Genomic DNA, 24,605 nt, shown 5'->3' with positions numbered 1-24,605 from the left:
TCTGGATATGAACCTTGACACGGACATTCTTGGAATGTCCTTGACAAGATTCTTGGAAGCCTTGGAATTGTATTTGGGAATAAACAAAGGGCCATACCTCAGTTAAAACAAAAGCAGAGGGATTTTGTTTGTTTTCTGTCTGTGCTTATGCCTAAATTACTTTTTTAGTGCCTCAACTCTCTACTTTCCTTTGGCTGTGAAAAAACTAGACTAAGAGTAGTTCTACCATGGAGAACATGTAAATATAGCATTCAGCCTGCAAGTAAGAAACAGCAACATTCATGCATAGATGAAACCTAAAGGAAAGTATGAGACTGAGATAGGATTCACTCAGTTTCATTTGTGCATGTAAGCAGTAAAAAGATAATCTGCTTCCAATTGTTCCATTTGGGGTTAAGGTTAAACTTGTACTTCAGTTATGCTGACAATCAGCTGACTAGCATTCCCATCTCAACCATAGCTTAAAATAGACACACACAAATATGTAGGAATCTTGTAATTTGGGACCTATTTCCTTAGGTAACAAAAATGAGTGGTTTATTTGCCACTGTCAGAAATGCTGTTGTTTGACTGTAAGGAGAAAAAACAAATACTTACACAGTTGCTACTGTGTTTCTTGAATAAAGTAGCTAACATTTAAGTTTATTTTTATATTTGTTTTTCATTTTTTGCAACAGGTGTTAGTTAATCTTTGCTCTCTCTACTGTTTCCAAGCAGAGCTATTGGCAGATGGCAAGCTATGATCAAACACACTGCATAACAGAGAAAATATGGTGTTTTCTTTGTAAAATGTGACTTTTAAAAGCAGATTCCCTTTTTTTCTTTCTGTCTTCACATAGTGGTTTACATTTAATTATTTTACCTAGAATCTTTTCTCTTGTTTATCATACAATAGTTGAAATTCTTATCCTTTAATCTCATGATCCTTGTGATGAAAACTCAAAGAGAGTATTAAGATGACAAATCCAAATTACATATTAAAATTGTAACCCTGGCTGTCGCCCAAGTAGGTGGGGGGGGGGGGGTGGAGGTGGAAGGTGAAAGAGTGGCAGTTCTGTGTTGGGTGCTAAATATGGAAGCAGATGCAGCTCCCTATGGACAAGGAAAATGCTAAGTGCTTCGTGGCTACATAAGGGGTAGAATTGGTACATAGCTGTTTGGGGAAGAGACATGCATAGTTCCAGATGCTCTTTGAGAAAAACACATGGAAAGACTTTGGAAACTGCAGATGGGTAGAGAAAGGTGGTTCCTCATATCCCTGATTCTGAGCTTGCTTTCACTAAGATTGGGCTTCTCTCCTGGTTAAACTAAGATCTTATCTCATTCCTATCTAAAATAGCTCAACCTCACATGTATTTTCTGACATAGTCTAATCTATAATATCTCCAATTTCTGTTTGCTTGAGTAAATAGGATTTACTATTCACCATTTGTGATGATATGTTGTGTAACCAACCTTTGGTAGGAAGGGGCCAGGTGGGTAGTATAAACTTAAAACTACCTTCCTCCTTAAAAACAGCCAGAGAAACATTTTTATTTTGAATCTCTTAAAAGTCATATCCCAAAATCAGAGAGATTTAAAGGAAACAGAAAAATATAATTCTAGTCTGATTAGTCAGAAACTGGAAAAAATGCTCAACCTAAAAGTATTCTTGGGGGCTGTCTGTTTACCAGCTAGTATGTTATTGGTGGTGCAAGCATTACCCATGGATCTCTTCTATACAGACACAAGTCATATCTCAGACAATTTCTATCCATGCTATCTTCAGTTTGAGTCTAGACAATTTATGTGGACATATAATATCTTATGTTGGCACACAAACATCTTACAAAGTAAAATGGAAAGTGGCAAAAAAATATCATGCCTCTCAGTAAACTCAGAAAACAAAATTAATATAGAGACATGAATTCAGTTTTCAATGAGATTGTTAGTATTTATACTATATGAATGTAACTATTAATGAATTCCTTTTTTTATCCTTTGCTTAAGAAAATTATAGAGATTTTTCTAAGTTTTCTTTTGAAAAAGATGGGTCACAGATATTATATCAAATTATAATAAGGACATAGGATGTTTTAGAACTTCTTGACAAACTAAATGTTAATAAATCACTGAGATTCAATGGCAACCATCCAAGAGTTCTGAAAGAATTCAAGGAGAAATTGTGGAACAGCTAGCCAACTATATAATCACGTATTATAAATGGCTACTGCCAAAGAAATAGTAGATGACCAGTTCGTTTTCTATGCTCAGACTGGCTCAGGAGAACTGAATGTCATATTTTCAGCAAGAGCATTTATACTTTAGAAGTCATCAGATGCTATAAATCAAGGTTTGATTTATTACTTTGTTAATTGTCTGAATTTAAGAAAGTGATGAAGAAATGTGAATAATACAGATTGAACTCATGTCAAACTTATATTTTTCCCTAGAGAGTCAGCTGTTAAACATTTACCAGTATACCCCTGCTTCTTCCCAGAAAAGTTCCCTAAAAGAGGTCTTGTGCATCTCAGAGACAAGTCCCACAATTCAAAGAGGCTCCCTTTCATACCAGACAAAGAGAATGTGGTAAAAATCTATAATAGTCAACTCAACACACATTTATTAAGCAGCTGCTAGGTTCAAAGCATTGTGCTAAGCCTTATAGGCCTATAGTCAATTCCCATAGTTAAGGATTTACAATCTACTGGAGAGATGTAACATGTCCAGATATAAGTATATATAGTAAGAAATTTCTCTCCTAAGAAGGTGAATATTAACAACTGGGGAAATTAGGAAAAGCCTCATGTAGAAACTGACACCTGGGCTAAACGTTGCAGGAAACAAAAAGGGTCCAGGAGGCAGAGACAGTAGACATGGGCAATAGACTGTTCCAAAGCTTACAAGTGGGTAATGGAATATTGTCATATGTGAGAGACAGCAAGTAAATTAATGAGTCAGGAAAGAATGAAGGGGGACTAAAGTGAAATTAGTCTAGAGAGAAGGGGTGATGGTTCATTGAAAAGGCCCTTAAATGCCAAATTCAGGAGTTTATATGTTGTCTTGGAGACAATAGGGAGCTGCTGACCTTTTGTGTGCAGCTGAGTGTCCTGGTCAAACCTGTGCTCTAAGATGATTTGGCAGCTACACAGAGGATGAATTGGAATAGGGAGAGATTAGAATTAAGGAAACCACCCAGGCTATTGTAATGGTCCAGACAATAAATTACTGAATTACAAACTAAGGTGGGGGTCCCTGTGTGCAGAGACAAGGGGATGGGAGTGAAATGCTGTACAGATTAAGTCAACAAGACAGCTGTTGGAAGGAGTGGAAATGTGAAACATAGAAAATGATTATTAGATTGTAAACCTAAGTGACTGAAAGAGTAGTAATCCCTCAAGAGAAAAAGAAAGTTAGGAGGAGGGGTGGGTTTAGTGGGAATGATAATACGTTTCGTTTTGAAAACATGGGATGCCCATGGCACATCCAAGTGGAAATGTCCATCAGGTGACTTATAATGTAGGGCTAGTGTTCAGGAGAGAGATGAGGACCAAATATGTGTATATGGATGCCTCTTGCACAGAGATAGCATTTGTTACAGTAATAGTATAGAGAGAAAAGAAAAGAGAAGCCAAGACAGTCTCTTGGGTACAGTCGTGCACAGAGGGAGTGTAATGGTAATTTAAATGGAAAATCTTTCCCATTCATTAATAGGCCCATGTGACCTTCCTGGGTCAGTCACATGAGTCTTAAGTCACATGGAGCCTGTGGTGGGAAGAGTTTGCTGAATGGGTGGAACAGGAAGAGGCAGAGCTAGAGCACAACTGAGAAGATGTCAGTGAGAGAGCAGCCAGAGCTAGGAAGGATGCAGGCAAGCAGACAGCTGGCAAGGGTGAGTGAGAGAGCTTGTTTGTGATTTGTTTAAGGGAGCTGGTTTGTGGGAAGCCTGGCAGGGGGAAGGCTTGGGGCTGGTGTTGTCCCCTGCATTGTTATCGTGTATAGATTTATGTTGCTGTGGTGGCTTTGCCTTTGTGATGTCTGAATAAATGTTTTTGTTCTGTCTTCTGTATGGAGAGTCTGGTATTTCGGGATTCAGAATTCCACTGGGATGCTGTTAATATCACACTGGCACTACAGGGAGGGACATGGATGATGATCCAGCAAAAGAAATTGGAAAGGATAGATAGAACTAGAAGAAAGCAAGAAAAAAAAAAAAACAAAGTATGAGAAGGCATTGGTCAAACAGTGTCAAAAAGCACAGAAAGGTCAAGTTAATAATAGTTAAGATTTATGTAGCACTTCAAGGTTTACGTATCGCTTAATAGATCTCATTTGATATTCATGATTATAAAGTAGGTACTATTTTTGTCTTTCATTTTACTGTTGAGGAAACTGGACTGAATGGTTAAGTGATTTCCCAGGGTCACACAGCTTTTAAGTTTCTGAGGTAAGACTTGAAGTCTAGTCTTCCTGACTCTTGGTTCTAGTACACTGTGCCACTTGGTTGCTTCTTTTAATTCAGTGAATATTTATTAAATGCCAGAGAGGCAGGTTGGTGACTCAATGGATAGAGTATTGGGCCTGGAGTCAGGAAGATTTGAGTTCAAACATGACCTCAGCCATTTACTAGCTGTGTGATCCTGGGCAAGTCAGTTAATCTCTGTTTACTTTAATCCATCTGGAGAAGGAAGTGGCAAACCACCAGGTATCTTTGCCTGTAAAATGTCATGGACACTATTGGCCTGATATGATCCACGGAGCCATGAAGAATTGGACACGACTGAACAGCAACACCTGCCATGCTAGAATTTGGGGGTGCAAAGACTAAAGTGAAATCTCCTGACTTCAAGGAGTTTACCAGCTACAGAAATAACCTTAAAACAGATAAGGAAATGCAAAATAGTTCTATTTGGTAGAGTACTACTAAGGAGACGCAGAAAGAATAAGAACTGAGAAAAAGCCAAAGGATTTAGAAGGAGATCAGAGATAACCTTAAAGAAATCCATTTCAGTTCAGGGGTGGGGACAGATGCCAGCCTACAGTGGTGTGGAAGCAAGGGGCATAGACAGCTTTTTCTAGGAGTCTATCTATGAAGTCAATCGTTCAAAAAGTATTTATTAAGTACCTACAATGTGTCAGGCTCATTGTTACACAGCAGGGCTACAAAGGCAAGGCAATAAGCATTTATTAAGTGCTTACTATGTTGCAGGCACTGGGCTAAGAGCTAGGGGTATAAGTAAAAAGGAAAAGACAGTCTGCCCTTGAGGAGCTTATATTCTAATAGGAGAAAACAACACACAAAAGGGAGAGGAAGAAAGTGAAAGAGAGGGAAAATTTTCAGATTTGGAAATCTGAAAAGTCAAGGCCAAGGAGGAGATGAAGGATTGCAGGCCTGGACCACTCCCTAAAAGGAATGTTCCTGGAGAAACTCACCAACTGAAGAAGGAGTCTGGTTCCAGGGTGAAGAGGCCCCAGGCCCGGAGGGAAGTTGAAGTATCAAAATTAAGATGAGGCATGGTGGCAAAATCCAAAAAGTCAGAAGCAGAACCAGGAGGGAAAAGACCAAAACCACGCAGTCCCTTCAGCAAGCATCTTGCATTCTTTAGGGGAGGAAACAACATACACACATATAAGTAAATACATTTTCTTTAAGCCTGAACCTGTGATTTCATTGTTGTAAGGAACTCCCATTAAGAAATCTCATATTACCAAAGCAGATCAACAACTGCTTGGTAATTTATTATCTAAGTGAGTTCCTTCTGGCACTGAGAAGGTAAGTGGTTTGTCCAAGGTCGTATAATGAATATCAGAGAGAAGAATTTAACAACGCAGGTTTTCCCAGCTCCAAAGCCAGCTCTCGGTACCACAAACTATCTAAACGCAAGGTAATTTGGTAGGCGGAGGCATTAGCAGCTGCAGAGATCAGGAAAGGATTCAGGTCAGAGGCTAGTGCCTGAGCTACACTGTGAAAAATAGTGATTCTAAGAGGTGGAGGTGGAGGTGAAGAGGGAATGCATGCCGGGAAAGGGGGGGGGGGGGGGCGCAAACTGGACAAAGTCACAGAGACAGGACTTGGAATGAATGCTATGTGCAAGAAACTCAAGTGAACAATATAAACTCAAGCATAGAATGTGTGAGGACAGGAATGTACCATCATAAGGGAAATACCAATGGCTCCCTCTGACCTCTAGGAGAAAATGTAAATTCCAGTCTGACCTCTAAATCACTTCCCAGTCTAACTCTAGTCTAACTTCTTTTCAGGGCTTCACATACCCTAGCCTAACTGACCCGCTTTCCATACACAGCATTCCATCTTACACCTCCCATTCCCACGCATTTGCACTGACTGTCCTCAGGCGCTCACTTCAGCCTTTCAAAATCTCTGGTTTCCAGGCACTGAACTATAATGAACCAATACTAAGATTTTAAAAAAAAACAATAATTATTGATAGCTCCAAATCGGTTTGTTTGTGTGGGTTATAGCTGTCTGTATTTACTTTAAATTAAAACTGATAATTTAAAAAGATTTCATTGTTAATTCATTTAAAAATAACAGTAACAAACCCATGATGTGTTAGCGTAAAACTCATTTTATGAAAAATAAATATCTTCAAAGTAAAAACATTTAAGTGAGAAAATAAATAAAAAATAAAATCTCTAGCTTCTTTCGAAGTTAATACAAGTGCTACTTCCTATAACCTATCCTCCTATCATGACCCTCAGGGTACTAAACCCTTACTTTGCTTATACTTTGAACTAAATTTTTTATGTGCCAGTTGTTTTCTTCCAACAAAATTTAAATTCTTCCCTTGTGGGAACTATTTGGTTTGGAGGGGTGAGGGGAGTTGTACTCTGTACTAGCCTAGTGCCTGGCACATAGTAGATGTGTAATACGTGCTTAAATTTAATGGAGTTGAAACTGGCTAGATCCAGAATGTGAAGAAATTCAAATGATGAACAGAAGAGTCTAAATTTGTTCTTAGAGGCAACAGAGAACCCTTGGAGCTTCTGGAGCAGGGCAGTGCCATGATCAGACCTGTGCTTAAACAATATTGTATTGACAGTTGCGTGGGAAGATGGATTGGAGGGGAGAGAGACTGACAGCAAAGAAATCCATTAGGAGGCAATTGCAATACTCCAGTCTTGGGGTGATGAGGTCTTCAACTAGGCCATGACTGTGAGTTAAGGAAAGGGTTTGGGTTCAAGAGACATTGTAGAGTAGAAAGTTAGAAACTAATTTGATACGTGGAGTAAGAGAGAGTGAGGCAAACTAGATGACTACAAGGTTTCAAATGAGTGAGTGAAAAGATGGTGGCACTCTGAAGCTATGATCCTATGTCATATTAAGAAAATATGAGAAAAGTAAAACAAAAATGATGCCTGAGATGTAGAGTTTTCTCTGGATGAGCTCCATTTTGAAAAGAGAAAGCCTGAGTATGGATGTAGTTATAGTTCATAAAATGACAATGTATAGTTTTAGGAAATCCTTTTATTTAGAATTGTCCCATTCAAGTTGGTTTTCAGGTGGAGAAATTAAAGCTATCAATAGTCATATGAAAAATGCTCCAAACAAGAGGTGGGGAACCCTGTGGCCTCTATCATCTTACTTCGTGACATTAGCTCCCAACAATAATCTCTGTGCTGATGATTCTTACATCGATATGCCTAACCTCACTGTCTCTGCTTCGCTCCAGTTCTACAGTTCCAACTGCCTTTTGGACAACCCAAACCCGTGGTCCAAAAATCCCTTTCTTATTCTAGCTCCTTTCTTCTTAACAAGTTTATTTCCTAAATCTACCTTTTTCCTTATAATCCTTATCAAGGCTTGCTAAATTCTTTCTAGCAGTATCACTGATTCCCACACAAATCACCAGATTTGTAGTGACGTCAAGTCTCAAGAGACTCTTTCAATATCCAGGTATGTGTCCTACAAAAAAAGAAGATTTTTCTATTTTTTTTGTTGGGTCAACAAATAGTTGCCTCAGTTGGCAGAGGGAGTCACCCATTCCACTATACATCTGTTCCTTCTCAGGCCATTATTGAATGACTTCTCATCTTCAGGTAACTGTGAATATCATTTCTTGGTAGAAGCTATTTTCCTCTGAGATGGTTCAGCTCTTCCTATAGGAGAACAGATTCATAACTGTCAGTTCCTAATTTTTGTTGTTCAGTTATTTTTCAGTCATATCTGACTCTTCATGACTCATTTTGGGGTTTTCTCAACAAAGATATTGAAATAATTTGACGTTTCCTTTTCCAGTTCATTTTACAGATGAGGAAACTGAGGCAAATAGGGTGAAGTGACTTGCCCAGGATCACACAGCTAGTAAGTACCAGAGGCTAGATTTGAACTCAGAAAGAGGAGTCTTCCTGACCCTAGGCCTGGCACTCTCTTCACTGTGCCACCTGGCTGCCTACTTAGTTCCATGTATTCCCTTCTTTTTCTACATCACATTCTTCTCCTCTCCAACCTCCTGCCGTAATTTGGGAGTCTTTTTTGCCTCTTCATATCTTTATTCTTTCTTTCTTCTTTGAAGCACTTATTACGTTCAAAACAAAAAACAGCGTTTTCCTTGAAAAGTAGAGATGTGTTCCTTCCTGGAGCATTTTCAACTTCTAATCTAGGAGGGGAGACCTGGTCAGGTCATAATTTGTGCACATGAAGGTATTACTTGGCACTGGCAAAACCACAAACATCGCATGCCCTCTACAGGTCACTGCAGAATTCTCCTTGCCCTTTATACTAGCTTGAAGATTATTAGACTTGTTCTGACTGAGCCTGGAAGCAAGAATTAGGACCTGTGGGTGAAAATTGCAGGGAAGTGGTTCAAGGTAAAAAAAAAAAATTGAAACAACAATGCCTCACAGTTAGAGCATTCCAACAAGTACCTGAACAGAATACTCCATACTTTGAATTTTCACATGGAAGCCTGACAGCCATGTGTCAAAGATGTTGTAGAAGGAATTTTGGTTCAAGCACAGGTTGGACAGTCAGCGCTGCCATCCTTCCAGTCTTGAGATTCTGAAATTCCTTAATAAAATACAGATTACCAGATCATAGCTCTAGAAATTCCTTAATAAAATACAGATTACCAGATCATAGCTCTAGAACTGGAAGGAATTTCAGAGGTCATCTAGTCTGAAACCTTTGTTTTACATGGAGGAAACTGAGGCCTGAGGCCTAGAGGGTTAAGGGGCTTGCCTGACATCACATAATTAGTATGAGAGTCAGGTTGAACCTAGATCCTTTGACTTCAAAATCACTACTCAATGACTTAAAGGAAATTTTACCTTAACACAATTAAGCAAATGTTCCTAAATAACATTGGTGAACAGGGAATCTACTGTTTAATGCAAAACCCTGCATTAATTCATATAAAAGAGGGAAGGATTGAGTAATAATTCAGCAGGATCCACTCCCATGTAATAGGTCTCTAAGATCTAGAAGCTATGGGCCGTATATGACCTATGAGTTATGAGCTATGAGAGAAGTTCAGCTGACTCATAGATAAATATTAGAAAAAAATAATTAGAACCACCCAAAGTGGCACGGAGCACTTGGATGGAGTTAATAGGTTTCCCTGTCATTATATGCCTGCGATTATGGGCCAGATACCCTATGTCAAGGATGTTGTAGAGGAGATTCTAAATCAAGAACAGAATGGACCATATCTGAAAACTTGAGTTCCCAAGTAAACTTTACAACTTATTAATAGGGTAACCTTGGGCAAGTCCTTTAACCCCTTTGGGCCTCAATTTATGCATCTGTAAAATGAAAAGGTTGAACTAAAATGACCTCTGAGGTCCCTTACAATCCAAAATCTATAATCTCTGAGATCCCTGCCAACCCGTTATCTGTTAATCTGCGATTGTGAATTGCCCTAGATCAGGGGTTCTTAAACTTTTGTTGTGTCATGGACCCCTTTGGCAGTCTGGTGAAGCCTATGAATTCCTCAGAATCATATTTTAAAATGATACATACAATGAAACACATAGGATTACAAAGGAAATTAATTGTACTATAATAGTTATTCAAAGAGTCTTAAAACATGTTTACTGATCCTAGTTTAAGAACTCTTACCCTAGAGAGACTAAACTACTCCCCAAATATCTCTCTGATTTCCAGGGTTGTAATACCTAAAATTCCATCAGTGATTTATTCTTTGGGGCTTTAAAGACCATGGCCTTTTAGAAGCCCCTATTAGGGCCACATTGAAAAAAGATTAAAGTAACTGAAGGAATACTATCAAATTTTTAAAGACGTTAGTACCCTTGCTTCACAAATTATCTTCAACGCTTGAGAAATAAAGCACCCTATCAGAATCCTTTATGAAACAAACATAGCCAATACCTGAACCAAGAAAAGGTAATACGTGGAAGGAAAACTGTAGACAATATAATTAATGAACATTGACTTAAAATTTTTAAACAAAATCCTGTCAGACTACAGCATTTTATTCAAGAAATTATTCATTATGACCAAGCAGGATTCAACATTAGGAAAACAACACAATCAATCATATTAAAAACCAAAACATCCAAAACCACACGATCATCTCAATAAAAGTAGGAAAAGCCTTTGACAAAGTGCAGCACTCTTTCCCCCCACAAAAAAATCCCTACAAAGTAAAGGCATAGAAAGATATTTTTTAATGTCATAAAAGCATCTATCTAAAACCAAAAGCAAGAGTCATATACAATGAGAGTACTCTAGAACCTTTCCCAATAAATATGGGAGTTAAGCAAGGATGCCCATTCTCCCTCTTATTATTTTATGTAGTTCTAGAAATGCTAACAAGAGTGATGAGACAAAAGTAAGAAATTAAAGGCATAAAGATAGGTAAAGATGAAATAAAACCATACCTGTTTGTTGATGAGATATCAGTATATTTGAAAAACCTCAGTGAATCAGCAAAGCTACTAATTAAGACTTATTAGCTTCAACAAAGCTGCAGACTACAAAAAAAATCCTCAGAAATCAACAAGATTTGTATATAATAATAACAAAACCCAAGAAGCAATAATAGAAAGGGAAATTCCATTTCAAATAATAACAAAATACATAAAATATCTGGGGATTGACCTACCTAAAAATACAAAAGACTTGTATGCAAAGGGCTCCCTAAAGAAATTTTTAAAAAATTAAATAGCTGGAGAAATATTCATTTCTCATAACTAGTCAGTGCCAATATAATAAAAATGACAATACTGCCAAAATTAATTTAATTTTAATGCTATGCCAATCAGTTATTAGGAGATGACTTTGTAGAATTTGGTAAAATAATAACAAAAATCACTTGGAAAAACAAAAGATCTAGATCACTGAGGGAAATGATAAAAAGTATGGATAAAGGGGGAAGAGCACTTCCAGACAACAAATTATATTATAAAGAAGCAGTCATCAAAACTGTCTGGTATTGGTTAAAAAATAGAGATAGATCAATGGAACAGATTAAAAAAGAGAGAATAAGAAACAATAGAACTCAATAACTCAGTATTTGATAAAGTAGAAAACATAAATTAACTAGGGGAAAACTATTTTGGCAAAAACTGCTGGGAAAACTAGAAAGCAGTCTGGCAAAAATTAGGCTTAGACCAATATCTTACAGCATATTCCACAGTACATTCTAAAAGGATATATGACCTTAACATTAAAGATGATAGTAGAGCAAAATTAGAAGAGAAACAGACCATATACCTCTCACAGAGATGTATTCTTAACCAAACAAGAGATACAAACTGTTACAAAAGATAAAAGAAATAACTTTATTTACATAAAACTGAAAAGCATAGGTATAGACAAAATTAATGCACCTTGGACAAGACAGAAAATGGTCAAATGGGAAAAAATACCATCAAGTTCTGCTGATAAAGGTTTGATATCCAAGAGGTAGGGGCAGCTAGAGGTGTAGTGGATAAAGTGTAGGGCCTGGGGTAAGGAAGACTCATTTTTCTGAGTTTAAATATAGTCTCAGACACTTAGTAGCTACATGACCCTGGGAAAATCATTTAACCCTGTTTGCCTCAGTTTCCTTATCTGTAAAATAAGCTGGAGAAGGAAATGGCAAACCACTCCAATATCTTTGCTAAGAAAACCCCAGATGGGATCATGAAGAGTTGTACACCCCTGAAAAACAACTAAACAATAACAACAAATCCAAGAAGTATAAACAATAAATAGTCAGTCTTCAACATTTGTGCATTTAACTTTCCTGATTTCAGTAATTCATGTGATTTTACTAGTAACCTCATTTTCACTTTTGTCTTGGTAACTGCACACATTTGTGGCTACAAACCATAGCGAAAAAATTGAAAGGCATGATAAGCACAAATTAGGAGGAAAGGATTCATAAAAGTGCTCATGAATGTGCTCCAGAGAATGCTAAAGTGACCTCTTAAGTATACCAGGAGGGAGTTGAAAAAAAAGGAAAAATGGCTAAGTTTGTGCATAAATGAGATGTGGTCACACACACACACACACACACACATACCCACTCATGCTAGGGCTGAGAGCTGGGCATCCCACCGCTCTGACTGAATGTGCTGACCAGCTGCGTGCTTGCATCAGCCCCCTGTCCAAGCTCAGAACTCCCACCCACAAGCGGGGAACTAACTCTGAGACATTTGTTCTTCATTAGGGAACAGTTCAGCTAAGGAGTCAAAGGAGATTAGAGATGGAAACTGCTCCCTTTCTCTTTTTTACCTTAGGGTTCTTCTGACACTGCTGCCCCTCCTCCTCCCTATGCCATTTTGCATTACCCTTCCTCTCTCCTGCATTTTATGGATTATTTCATTTGAAAAAGTACATATTATCAGAATTAATGTTTTGTCATAAAGAGTTGTATGCAGAAAAGTGTATTTTCAGCAATCTCTAGTGAAAGATTAGTTGGTGGTGGTCATGGGAACCTAACCTCCAATTTCCTATAGGTTCAATATGTCAACATTCTGGCTTTTGACTTTTACATATTTTCTGGGGATGTTACCCCTGTGAAAGTTGAGGACTGACTACATATACACAACTAATAACTATTCCCCAATAAATAAGTAGTCAAAGGATATGAACAAACAGTTCTTAAAAGAATTACAAAGTATTCACAATCACTTGAAAGAATACTCCAAATCACTAATTATAAGAGAAATGAAAATCAAAACAAGCCTGAGGTTTCACCTCAGACCTGACAAAAATGACCCTCAAATCATGGAATAATACGCACACTAATACATTAAATGGTAAAACCATTTTGGAAAGTAATTTGGAATTATTTTTATAAAGTGACTAAAATGTCCATACCCTTTGAACAAGATACTCCATTACTAGACTTATACCCCAAGAAAGCTATCAATAAGATGTCCTTGTATACACCAAAATATTTATAGCGGCCCTTTTTGTGATAGCTAAGAAATAAAAACAAAGTAGATGTCCATCAATTAAGGAATGACTAAACAAATATTGTAATAGAATGCTACTGTGCTATAAGAAATCGTATACATGATGAATACAGAAAAGGAAAGCAAGATAGCACGGTGCCTCTATATAGTAGGTACTTAATAAGTGTTTATTAACTAACCAATATGAACTAATGCAGAGTGAAGTACACAGAGCCAAGAAACAACATACACAACAACTATAGCAAATGTCAATGAAAATAGCAACTATTCACCAAAAATTTTATAGTGAATGTAACAAAATTATAAAGATCAAGAAGGATCCATCATCATTATAATTGTTTGTTGTTGTTGAGTTCTTCAGTGGTGTCCAACTCTTTATGACTCTGAGGACAATAGCATGCCAATACTCTCCATGGGGTTTTCTTGGCAAAGATCCTGGGGTGTTTTACCATTTCCTTCTTTAGAGAATTAAGGCAAAGAGAGATTAAGTGACTTGCCCATTGTCATACAACTAGTGTTATTATTATTATCACCATTTCCTTGAGAGAGAAAACTTCTTATTTTAGAAAATCAGTAAGCCATCAGAGATATTGGGACAGGTACAGTCTTAGGGGAAAACTTAGTAAGTAAGCAAAATTTACACTTTTCTCCTCTTTTAGTGCCCCAGATGCCCAGTACACTTAAGTTTCTACAGGTCCTCACTACTGCAGGGAAGCTGACCTAGAAACAAACCCAAAAAGTTGTTGTTTATCCTTCATTTTCAAAGAGGATCAATGACATCACAGGGTGACTCATGAGTGAATTGGCTTTAAGTGAGTCACAGTTGCACAAAGTCATCAGCCTTACTCTCCTTTGCAGATTCATTGAAGTCCAGTGACAAAACGAAAGTCAAAACAACTGATGAAGTCCAGGATGCAATGGATGAGCCTGTCATCTTCATTGTATGATGAGCTCTAAGCACTTCACAGCACCTGCTTTAGCCACCTTCATGGACACTGGAACAAATTGTTTTCATCTGCCCATTTGACCGGGGGAAGTCTTCACATATTTGGGATAGACATCTACCTAATTCACTGATGGGTTTGAGGCTGGTCAGTTACCTTCAACTTGGTTTGGCCCATCTGCTAAGACAGTTTTACTGGTGTGTAACCAATGAATGCTAAAGCTGCTTGGAGTCATAGGTAAAAACTGAGCACCAAGTGGACACCAAGGGTGGATGAGCGATGAGCAGCCCATTTTGCTATCTTCTGCCATGCTATGTGTGCTCCGAGCATATGTTGAAGAGGGAAGGGAGGTGACAGGGACTAATTTATTAGACAAAGTCAGTGAAAGTCATGGTGGATATTCCTGTTGCCCAGTAAACAGCAAATCAGAACTTCGCAGTACTTCTGCTAATATATCTTTCTTAAAGGAAATGGTTTATAAAATGAGTTCACTTGCCTGACTTCCTTATTTTTCCTATTTCTTTTAGTTTTTTTCTTTTCTTTCTTCTCTTGGATGTTTAAAGATTCAGAAAAACAATTTTTAAAAACCCATTATTAGTAGTGCTTTTCAATTGGAGTTTATTTTTGTTGCTCTGCTTAAATTTCCTTACATTTTTATGCTAGATACTACTGCGAATTGCTTGTTATCCTCAGAATCTTAAAAGGGATTATTAACATAGTTGTGGCTTTTTCTCTTTAAAATAAATCCCATCTTACTTGGAATTTGTATTTCCTCAAGGAAATCTTTTTCCATATACACATAATGGTATTTTGCATAATAAATATTTTAATCAAATATGTGATCAAAAATATTTTCCATTTCAGTTCTTTTATTTATTTAATGGATTCATGTTACACAGTCTTTTTTGGAAGGAGACAAATTTGAATTAAAGGCAATGAAAAATGAGAATAATTTCTTGGTCTTCTGGCTTATGAAATTTTAATCTATTTATACAGGGTATGGCATAGTTATGGCTCAAGAACTGATTTTTAATACTATGCAATTATTTTAAAAATATACTTAAAGTGAACTCTCCTCTTTGTGATTTTCCTTTTGAAAGGTTAAGGGTTTTGGTCATATCCTGAAGTTGTTTAGTTTCTAATAGGATCATAGGAGAGCTGAAATACCCTGGAGGCCTTCTAGTTCAATCTTTTCATTTTCCAGATGAGGAAATGGAGGCACAGAGAGGTTAAACAACTTGCCAAAGGTCACACAGGAAATAAGCTTCCGAGATGGGATCTGAACCCAAGTCCTTTGACCCTAAAGCCACTGTTCTTTCCATTGACCACAAATTATCTAACTCTCTTTTTTCTCCCTTCCTTTCTAAAGTCAGGTGTTCTTACTTGTCTTCTTTTGCAAGCCCAAGTCATATAAAATATAGGGGATGGCTCCTGCTTTTACAAGGAGCATATTAAAAACTGATAGGATGAGGCAAATGGTTACCTCAGCGTTAAGCTCTTTTCTTATTCTTCTTTCCTTTTCTTCCCTTCTCTTTCTTTCTTTTCTTTCTACTTTTTTCTTTCCTTCCACTTCTTTTCTTTCCTTTCTTTCTCCTTCCTTTCCTCTTTTTCTTTCTTTAGTCTCTGCAACCAACTTGGCCTGGAATCTGGAAAATTCATCTTCATTAGTTCAAATATGGTCTCAGACACTTAGTAGCTGTGTGACCTGGACAAGTCATTTAACCCTGTTTACCTCAGTTCCTCATCTGTAAAATGAGATGGAGAGGGAAACGGCAAAGTCCAGTCCAGTCCAGCGTGTTTGCCAAGAAGCAGTAACCAAATGGGGTCACAAGGAGTCATGTCTGAAAAACAACTAAACAGCAACTCATTTCTTTAATTAGAAAACTCCTTGAGATACTGAAGACATGTTGCCCATAATGTGATAATATTGTAATGTACTACATGTATACATACACAGACATATATTTCAATCTTCACCAGACTGAAAGGTCATAAAAAGGTGAGATATATTTAAGGATCAGGAAGATTGATTTCTAGTACAAATTGGAAATGCCTCTTGAGAAGGCAGCGTCTCCTTCTCCCCCTCCCGCCTCCTCCTTTCCTTCCCAATTCTCAGTAGTGGGCCTGGGTGGGAATATGGAATGAGTTTCTCTTGGTGAATTTCAGTCACCAAGGTGCAAAGAGACAGACTGAAGAATGGATCACAGATAATATTTACTAAAGAGAAGGTAGAACCGCTCAACTGTTCTTTTTCAGCTGTTTTTTTCTATCAAAGAAAATTATCTTTGTCCTAGAAAGGACAAAACGAAAATGGCTAGCGTAGAACTGATGATACTACCAAGGAATGTGTTAGAACACAGCGTTTAGGTGCCCTGGATAAGTTCATGGCTCAGGACCAGATGAGCAGAGGGTACTGAAGGACTGGCAGTTATCATTTCCAAACTAGTTTCAGAGATCTTGGAAAAGTGCTGGAAAATGAGAGAAGGCCTGGAGAAAGTCTTAGAAAACTCTTAGAAACTTAGAAACTCTTAGAAAAACTCTAAGATGTATTATTAAAGAATAATTAGTAAATATCTGGGACAGGAAACATATATCACAAAGGGCCAAGATGACTTTATCCAGAGCATGTTGTGCCAAGCTAATATATCTTCCTTTTTTGACAAGGTTACTAAACTGGTAGAAGAGAGGAATGTTATATAGTTTATCTAGATTTTAGTATTTAATGAACTCTTTCACACTATTCCTGTACAAAGGATGGGGGGCAACGTGGGCTAGACAATAATTCAGTTGGGTAGATTAGATGCTGAGTGAATGGCATGTACTATATTCTGATCTCCCTGAGAATCTTGCAGTTGCCAGTTGGTTCCCAGTGGCTTAGGCACCAGAATCTGTTGCCAATCTATCAGCACATGTTGATCACCATTGCTGTGTTTTTACTCACTCACTGCCGTTTCTTCCCTTCCTGTCTTGATGGAAGTATAGATTAGAGTTAGCCTAAATGTGTCTCCACACAGGCATGTGTCCCCACAAAAAAAGGGAGAGGAAAGTTTTTCTTTTTAAAAATAATTTTTATTCTGTACTTAAGCATCAATAAAATAATATTTCAGTAGAAGAGCAAAAATTAAAATTAAAAAGATCTGAAACTGTGAATCTCTATATCATACTGTTTGAGATAAGAGTTTTTCCACAACTTATACCCTCCTGAGGGGATGCCTGTCCCTCTCAGTTACCAATCATCTTCAACATAGCCCCCAGTCATAGAAAAGGATGGATCAGGTGCTAATTTGTTGAACATGTATTTTAGCAAAGGGTCAGAGAACAGACCCATATCTGTTGGTACAGCTTGCCCTGCTGAAGTTGTCTTAAGGTCTCCTCTTAAAATCTCACCAGGATGCCTTCCTCCAACTCAAAATGGATCTTAACCAATAGAATTCATAAGTGTACTCAAGTGATAGCTCAGCCCATGACTAATACTCATTATAAAGCTGCAGTATCCTGTGTCCTATGTAGGTACCTCGTCATAATCCAGAGTTCCACTAGGAATGTTGATAGCCTCTTTGCAGTAGATTCCTTTCCTTCATCAAAGGCAGTCCTTCCCAGTTTCTCAAACCCATTACTTATGCCTGACTACTTTACTGTTTTACTATTTACTATTTTTCTATTAAGAAAAATCCAACAGACTAATACTGTCCATGAAAAAAAGGCCACATAGAAGATTAAAAAGAATTCTTAAAGAACTCATCTCACAACCTCATTTTACAGATAAGAAAATAAAGGTTCAGAGAGTGAATTGCCCAAAGTTACACAGCTAGTAAGTCTCAGAGGTCTCTTCCTGCTGTCTTTGGACAATGAGCATTCATTTAGTCTGCTATAGAGGCATTAGTAAGGATAAGGCTATCAATTCATCCTGTTCTAGGCATTGTTGCAGAGTCAAAGTCTTTAAACCAGTCTCTGTGGCTGCTTTAATTGTTCTCCCTAGACTTACAGCTTTATTGTTTGGAAAGAGTGTGACATAGAGGATCTCCTCCCACTATTAGTGGGAGAGAATTGATTTTGGCACAGAAGTTGCCACTAGTCCCATCATCCATTGTAATAAATGCAGAATGGAATTGGTGACTCTTTACTATGGTCTCTTCTGCTTTTCATCAGAAAACACTCACTAAGAAAGGCATTCTGTTTCAGGTTTAGAGTTGATCAGTCTCCTCTGAGCTGAAAACATGTTTTAATTTTTTTATTATTTCAATATGCTTAATTGAAACTGTGCTCATCATTAGGACTTGAGAATGGAAAACTACATCTTTGTCAATGAATAATAGGAAATGGTGATGGACTTATTAGAAGTGTAGCCTCTGAAACAGTCCCTCCCTTGTCTTCCCAAAAAAACTATCCCAGATTCAAGGCATTCTGTGTATCAGAATAGGGAATGCACTCAAATCCATAGTTCATATGCATTCAGTTGTACATTTTCTTCTATCAGCCAGCCAGCAAACACATTGGTTGAAACAAAAGACATTTATTCAAACAGAGCAAATAAAGTGACAATAGAAGATTCCCCACATATACACATGGAATACAGACACTATACCCCTAGTGAGGGAAGACACCTACATGGAAAATATGTGTGACTCTGAAGTATGCACAGAGTGAACACACATAGGGAATGCTTGTGGATAGGGAATATGTGTGAAGAGGCAAATACTAGAAATCCATGTGATCAGGACACACACAGACATATGGGCAGGGAACACATATAGCCAAGCCTACTCAGACTTCCAACACTGCAGGGATGATTGTGTCCTTTGGTAATGTCATTAATAATAACAGCAACATTTACATGGTAGCTATTATGTGCCAGACACCTTACAAATATCTCATTTGATCCTCACAACAATCCTTAGAGGGAGGTGCTACTATTATTTCCCTTTCTGATGTGGGTATGCCATGCTGAGTGGTCCTTTGTCAGTGTCTCTCATGTTGCACAGTCAAATCCAAAGTTCTTAAGAGAGACCTTGAGAGTATCCTTGTATTGCTTCTTCAGATGACCATATGATAACCTGCCCCATGTGAGTTCTCCATAAAATAGTCTTTTTGGCAGATGTACATTTTGCATTCAAACAACATGGCCAGACCATCATTGGAGTTGCGCTCTCTGAAGCATAATTTGAATGCTTGGCAGTTCAGCTTGAGAAAGGACTGCAGTGTCTGGCACCTTATCCTGTCAGGTGATCCTCAGAATCTTCTGAGACAGTTCAAATGGAAGAGATTCAGTTTCCTGGCATGGCGCCGGTAGACTGTCCATGTTTCACAGGCACACAACAATGAGGTCAGCACAACAGCTCTGTAGACCTTCAGCTTGATAGTCAGTCTAATACCTCTTCTCTCCCAAACTTTTCCTCAGAGCCTCCCAAACCCTGAGCTAGCTCTGACAATGCAGGCATCAACCTCATTGTCAATGTATACTTCCCCGGAAAGTACACTCCCAAGGTAAGTGAACTTGTTCACAGCATTCAAAACTTCTCCATTTGTTGTAACCAATTATTTCACGTGTGGATAACGTGGTGGTGGCTGATGGAGCACCTGCATTTTCTTCGTGTTAATTATTAGGACAAAATTAGCACAGGCAGCAGAGAATTGATCCATACTTTGTTGCATCTCAGCTTCAGAGGCTGCACTGAGCGCACAATCATCTGCAAACAGAAAATCATGCACCAATACTCCCTCCACTTTGGTCTTGGCTTGTAGCCTTTTCAAATTGAAGAACTTACCATCAGTACGGTAGTTAACCTTGATGCTGTGTTCATCCTCATTGAAAGCTTTTGTCAACACGGCTGAGAACATCATGGGAGCAAACACACAGTCCTGTTTCACTCCATTGGTGACTGGAAAGGCACGAGATCATTGTCCATTATCCAGAACCCGGGCAAACATGCCATCATGAAATTGACATACAATATTGATGAACTTCTCCAGGCAACTAAATTTTGACATAATTTTCCATAAGCCTTCATGACTAACAGTGTCAAAGGTCTTGGTCAGATCTACAAACGTTGTGTACAGACCTCTGTTCTGCTCCTGGCATTTCTCTTGGAGTTGTCAGGCAGCAAACACCATATTGACTATTCCTCGGTCCTTCCTGAAGCCACACTGACTCTCAGATATATGACCATCTTCCAGGTGAAGGAGGACTCTAGCAAGAATTTTGCCAGCAGTGACTAAAAGAGAGACTCCCCTGTGACTATCACAGGACAGTCTATTCCCTTTACCTTTACCTTTGTTCCATGAGCAAAGCAGAATTGAGACAGCACAAAGTAAAGGTAGGATGCACAAATCTGGAGTATCCAGCTCGAATATTCACCTGGACTATCTGTGCCTAACCTGTGGTAGAGCTATTCGAGCTCTTATTGGTCTGATCAGCCACAGCTGGACACACTGAAATTTCACTTTATCATGGTGATGTCATTTTGGTCCTCTTCGAGAACGAAGGACAACAACCAACTATTATTTCCATTTTATAATTGGGGAAACTGGGTTAAACAGGTTAAGTGACTTGCACAAGGTCACAGAGGTAGTAAGTGTCTGAGACTGGATTTGAATTATGCTCTTCTTGACCCCGAGCCCAGTACTCTATCCACTGTGCCATCAGGTTGCTCTCTACTGAGTATTGCTCTAATGCTGTGCATCTTCTCTGGTGTGTGGTTCCCAAACTTATTTCAGCTGCCAAGTTTTGGGCTTTATCTCTTCAGGGTATTCTTTGGCCATCTTGGCTCCCATTCATTATGATATACCTCTTCTTATGTCTGTCCTATTAGATTGTGAGCTCCTTGAAGACAGGGTGTTTTTTTGCCCCCTTTTTTATATTTTTAGCTCTTAGCATAGGACCTGGCACATAATAGGAACTTAATAAATGCTTATTATCTTGATTTGACTCCCTAAAACAAACAGGCTGATTGGCCTTTAGTCACTGCTGAGGCTATAAACCTTCATACCCAGGAAAAAAGATTGTCATATTATCCTTAGGCTAAGATTAAGTCCTTTCTTTGAACTATTTATTTGTGACTTTGACTTGTAGTCCATTGTCCCAGACAGTTACCTGATTCAAGATTAGAAATTCCTTACAATTCTCACTTAATTCCTTTGTGTAGATCCTATTCCCTAGTACTGGGGTAGGGAACCTATAGCCTGGAGGCTATATGTTACCCTTGAGGTCAGGTCTACACTAAATATGACCCCAGTGGGTAGAACTAGGTACAGTAGGTGGGAGTTACAAAGATATTAAGTTAGGCTTGAAGTCAGGAAAAATATCCTAATAATTAGAGGAATTGAAAAGTGGAATGGGCTACCTTAAGGGGTTTCCCAACATTGAAGTGTTCAAGTAGAGTCAGGATGATCACACATTAGGTATGTTATAATGAGGATTTATTTTGTGTGTGGATTAGATGAGATAGCCACTGAGGTTCCTTCCAACTGTCAGATTCTCCAATTGATTAAATGAATGGGTAATTCCACAAAAAAGTCATTTTGGTGCTGTATTTTGTCCAGGGAAAAACCTTGTTGTCTTCCTACTTTAGAAATATTTGCTTTGATACTTCAAGGATTTATTATTGCATTGTTGAGGTTATCAACTGACTCTTGTTATGACTCTTTGTAATTTACTAGTCTTTGAGTGTTATTGTGGCCAAAAAACCCCAAAACTCCATCATTCTGCAGTCAAACTACTGACTAGTCCCTCAGAACTCAGCTATACTAGTCCTTGAACAACAGATATATTGAATCATTATGATAAAGTTCTATTTTAATACCTTATCATAATGTGGGGGTAGCCTTAGGTTCTTGAAGGCTTTGCTGACATATTTCAGCTCTGGCAAATTCTACCAAACATCTCTAAGGTGGAAATGTTTGTGGGGGAGTTTTTTGAAGTCAGGAATTAATTTTATTAATAAGCTTTCAATAATGTCTCTTTTTTTAATAATTATGCTTTATTTATTTTAAACATTAATTTTTTTAAATTTTGAGTTCCCAATTATCTCCCTCCCTCCTGCTCCTCCCCCACCCATTGCAAAGGCAAGCAATAAGATATCAATTATGTGAAGTCCTGCAAAACATATTTCCATATTAGCCATGTGGAATATGAATGGGACATTGTAAATAGGACAATCTTTCCCATTCATTAATAGGTCCATGTGACCTGCTTAGATTGCATGGAAGCCTAAGTCACATGTGGTGGGAGGAATGGGTGGAAAAAGAAGGGTGGAGCAGAGCTGAGAGGAAGTTAGGCTAGTCAGAGCTGGGAAGGACCCAGGTAGGCAGGCACAGTTTAGTCTCCCGAGTGTTTGTTTGTGGGAAGGTCCCAGCAGAGGTCAGAAGGCTTGAAAATGGCTTTGTCCCCTGAGGTGATAACCTGTATTGACTTCTTGGTTGCTATGACTGATTTTACTTTCTGGTTCTGGGATTTGGCTTTCTGGCGTCTAAATAAATGTTTTTCTTCTGCCTTCTATATGGAGAGTTTGTTATACTTTGCGAATGACAGCTACACTGGCATATTCATAGGGACCACCAGTGCTGTGAATATTGCCTTGGCAATACACCATGTTGTAAAAAGAAACTAAAAAAAAAGAAAAATAAGATTAAAAAAGCATGCTTCAATCTGTAGTCAGAGTTCATTAGTTTTCTCTCTCTGGATGTAGAAAGCATTTTTCTTTATAAGTCCTTTGAAATCATCTTGGATCATTACATTGATTAGAGTAACTAAGTCTTTCATAATTGATTATCATTCCAATATTGATGTTGCTGTATACAATTTTCTCCTGGTTCTGCTTACTTCCTTTGCATCAGTTCAAATAAATATTTCCAGGTTTTTCTAAAACTGTCCCCTTTATGTCTTACAATAGTATCTCATCACAATCACATACCATAACTTGTTCAATCATTCTCCAACTGCTAGACATCCCCTCAATTTCTAATTCTTTGCCACCACAAAAAAACTGCTTATTTTTGTGCTTATAGGTCCTTTCCCTTTTTCTTTGATCTCTTTGGGATACAGACCTAGTAGTGGTATTGTTGTGTCAAAGGTTTTATAGTTATATAGTTTTATAGTCCTTTGGGCATAGTTCCAAATTTCTTTCCAGAATGGTTTGACCAGTTCACAACTCCACCAACAATACATTAATGTACCTATTTTTTCATATCCCCTCCAGCATGTCATTTTTTTCTGTCTTATTAGCCAATCTGATATGGTACTACAGAGTTTTTTAAATTTGCATTTCTATTACCAATAGTGATTTAGAGCATTTTATCATGATTATTAACAGCTTTGATTTCTTTTTCTGAAAATTGCCTGTACATATCTTTTGATCATTTATCAACTGGGAAATGACTCATTTTTAAAAAATAAATTTGGCTCAGTTCCTTATATGGTTGAAAAGTGAGGTCTTATCAAAGAAATTTGATATAAAAATTTCCCTCAGTTTCCTGCTTTTCTTCTAATTTTGACTGCATTGGTCTTCTTTGTACAAACCATTTTAATTTCATGTAATTCAAATTATCCATTTTACTTCCCATGATGTTCTCTATCTCTTGTTTGGTCATAAATTCTTCCCTTCTCCACAGAACTGACAAGTAACCCCGAATTTGCTTATAATATTACCTTTCATATCTAAATTATGTGCCCATTTTGACCTTATCTTGATATAAGGTGTGAGGTATTGATCTATGCCTACTTTCTGCCAAATTTGCTATCCACAAACTAGAAATGTTTGAATTATGAGCTCCACAATGATTAGAAGGAGCATCTGATTTGAAAATCTGGAATCCATGGGGTTTATAGGCCCTTTTGAAGTAATTAACTCTTTCCTACCTCAGAGCAGGTGTCAAATTAAGCTGTTCCATTCAGACAGATGTTTCTCTTAGGTTTAAAGAACTCTAGGGAGTGAGACTCCATGGTCTCCCTTAGCAACCCATTCCCATTGCTTCACAATCAAGTACAATTCAAGTCAGTATGGGTCAGTATCGTTAGAGTGGTGAAAAGGGAGGGAGAAGTCTGTGTGCTATGTTAGCAAAAGGAATTGTAGAAGTGAGGGGAGAATGCAACTATAGAAAATGGGGAGAAGAAAAGTGTAGAACTGAGGGAAGAAAGGGAAAGGAAAATCCACTTGATCCTATGTAGATCTTTGTTACTGTCATCTAAGGAACTATAAATCAGTTAAATGGCACAGTGGATAGAGCACTGGGCCTGGAGTCAAGAAGATCTAAATTCAAATATGGCCTCAGACATTTACTAGCCATGTGACCTTGGGC

The 24,605-nt window shown here is 37.9% G+C and overlaps 1 protein-coding gene across 10 annotated transcripts in view; it reads right to left on the bottom strand.

Annotated features, from left to right (window-relative positions):
- STK3 (serine/threonine kinase 3) overlaps positions 1-24,256 on the bottom strand; it is a 548,351-nt gene extending 524,095 nt beyond the window's left edge. For 4 of the 10 annotated variants that reach the window (XM_072603409.1, XM_072603418.1, XM_072603416.1 and 1 more), the window contains exons 1-2: positions 24,166-24,254; positions 5,413-5,579 (exon numbers count right to left, since the gene is read on the bottom strand). In XM_072603409.1, the coding sequence (XP_072459510.1) occupies positions 5,413-5,495 (83 nt within the window). In that variant the 5' untranslated portion in view covers positions 5,496-5,579; positions 24,166-24,254. Of the gene's footprint in view, positions 1-5,412; positions 5,580-24,165 lie in introns of all 10 variants that reach the window. The other 6 variants (XM_072603417.1, XM_072603412.1, XM_072603415.1 and 3 more) reach the window with 3 other exon arrangements.
- Positions 24,257-24,605: the final 349 nt, after the last annotated feature.

The sequence above is a fragment of the Notamacropus eugenii genome, chromosome 4, assembly GCF_028372415.1.
Source record: "Notamacropus eugenii isolate mMacEug1 chromosome 4, mMacEug1.pri_v2, whole genome shotgun sequence".
Taxonomy (NCBI): domain Eukaryota; kingdom Metazoa; phylum Chordata; class Mammalia; order Diprotodontia; family Macropodidae; genus Notamacropus; species Notamacropus eugenii.
This window is presented reverse-complemented; position numbering and strand designations above follow the sequence as displayed.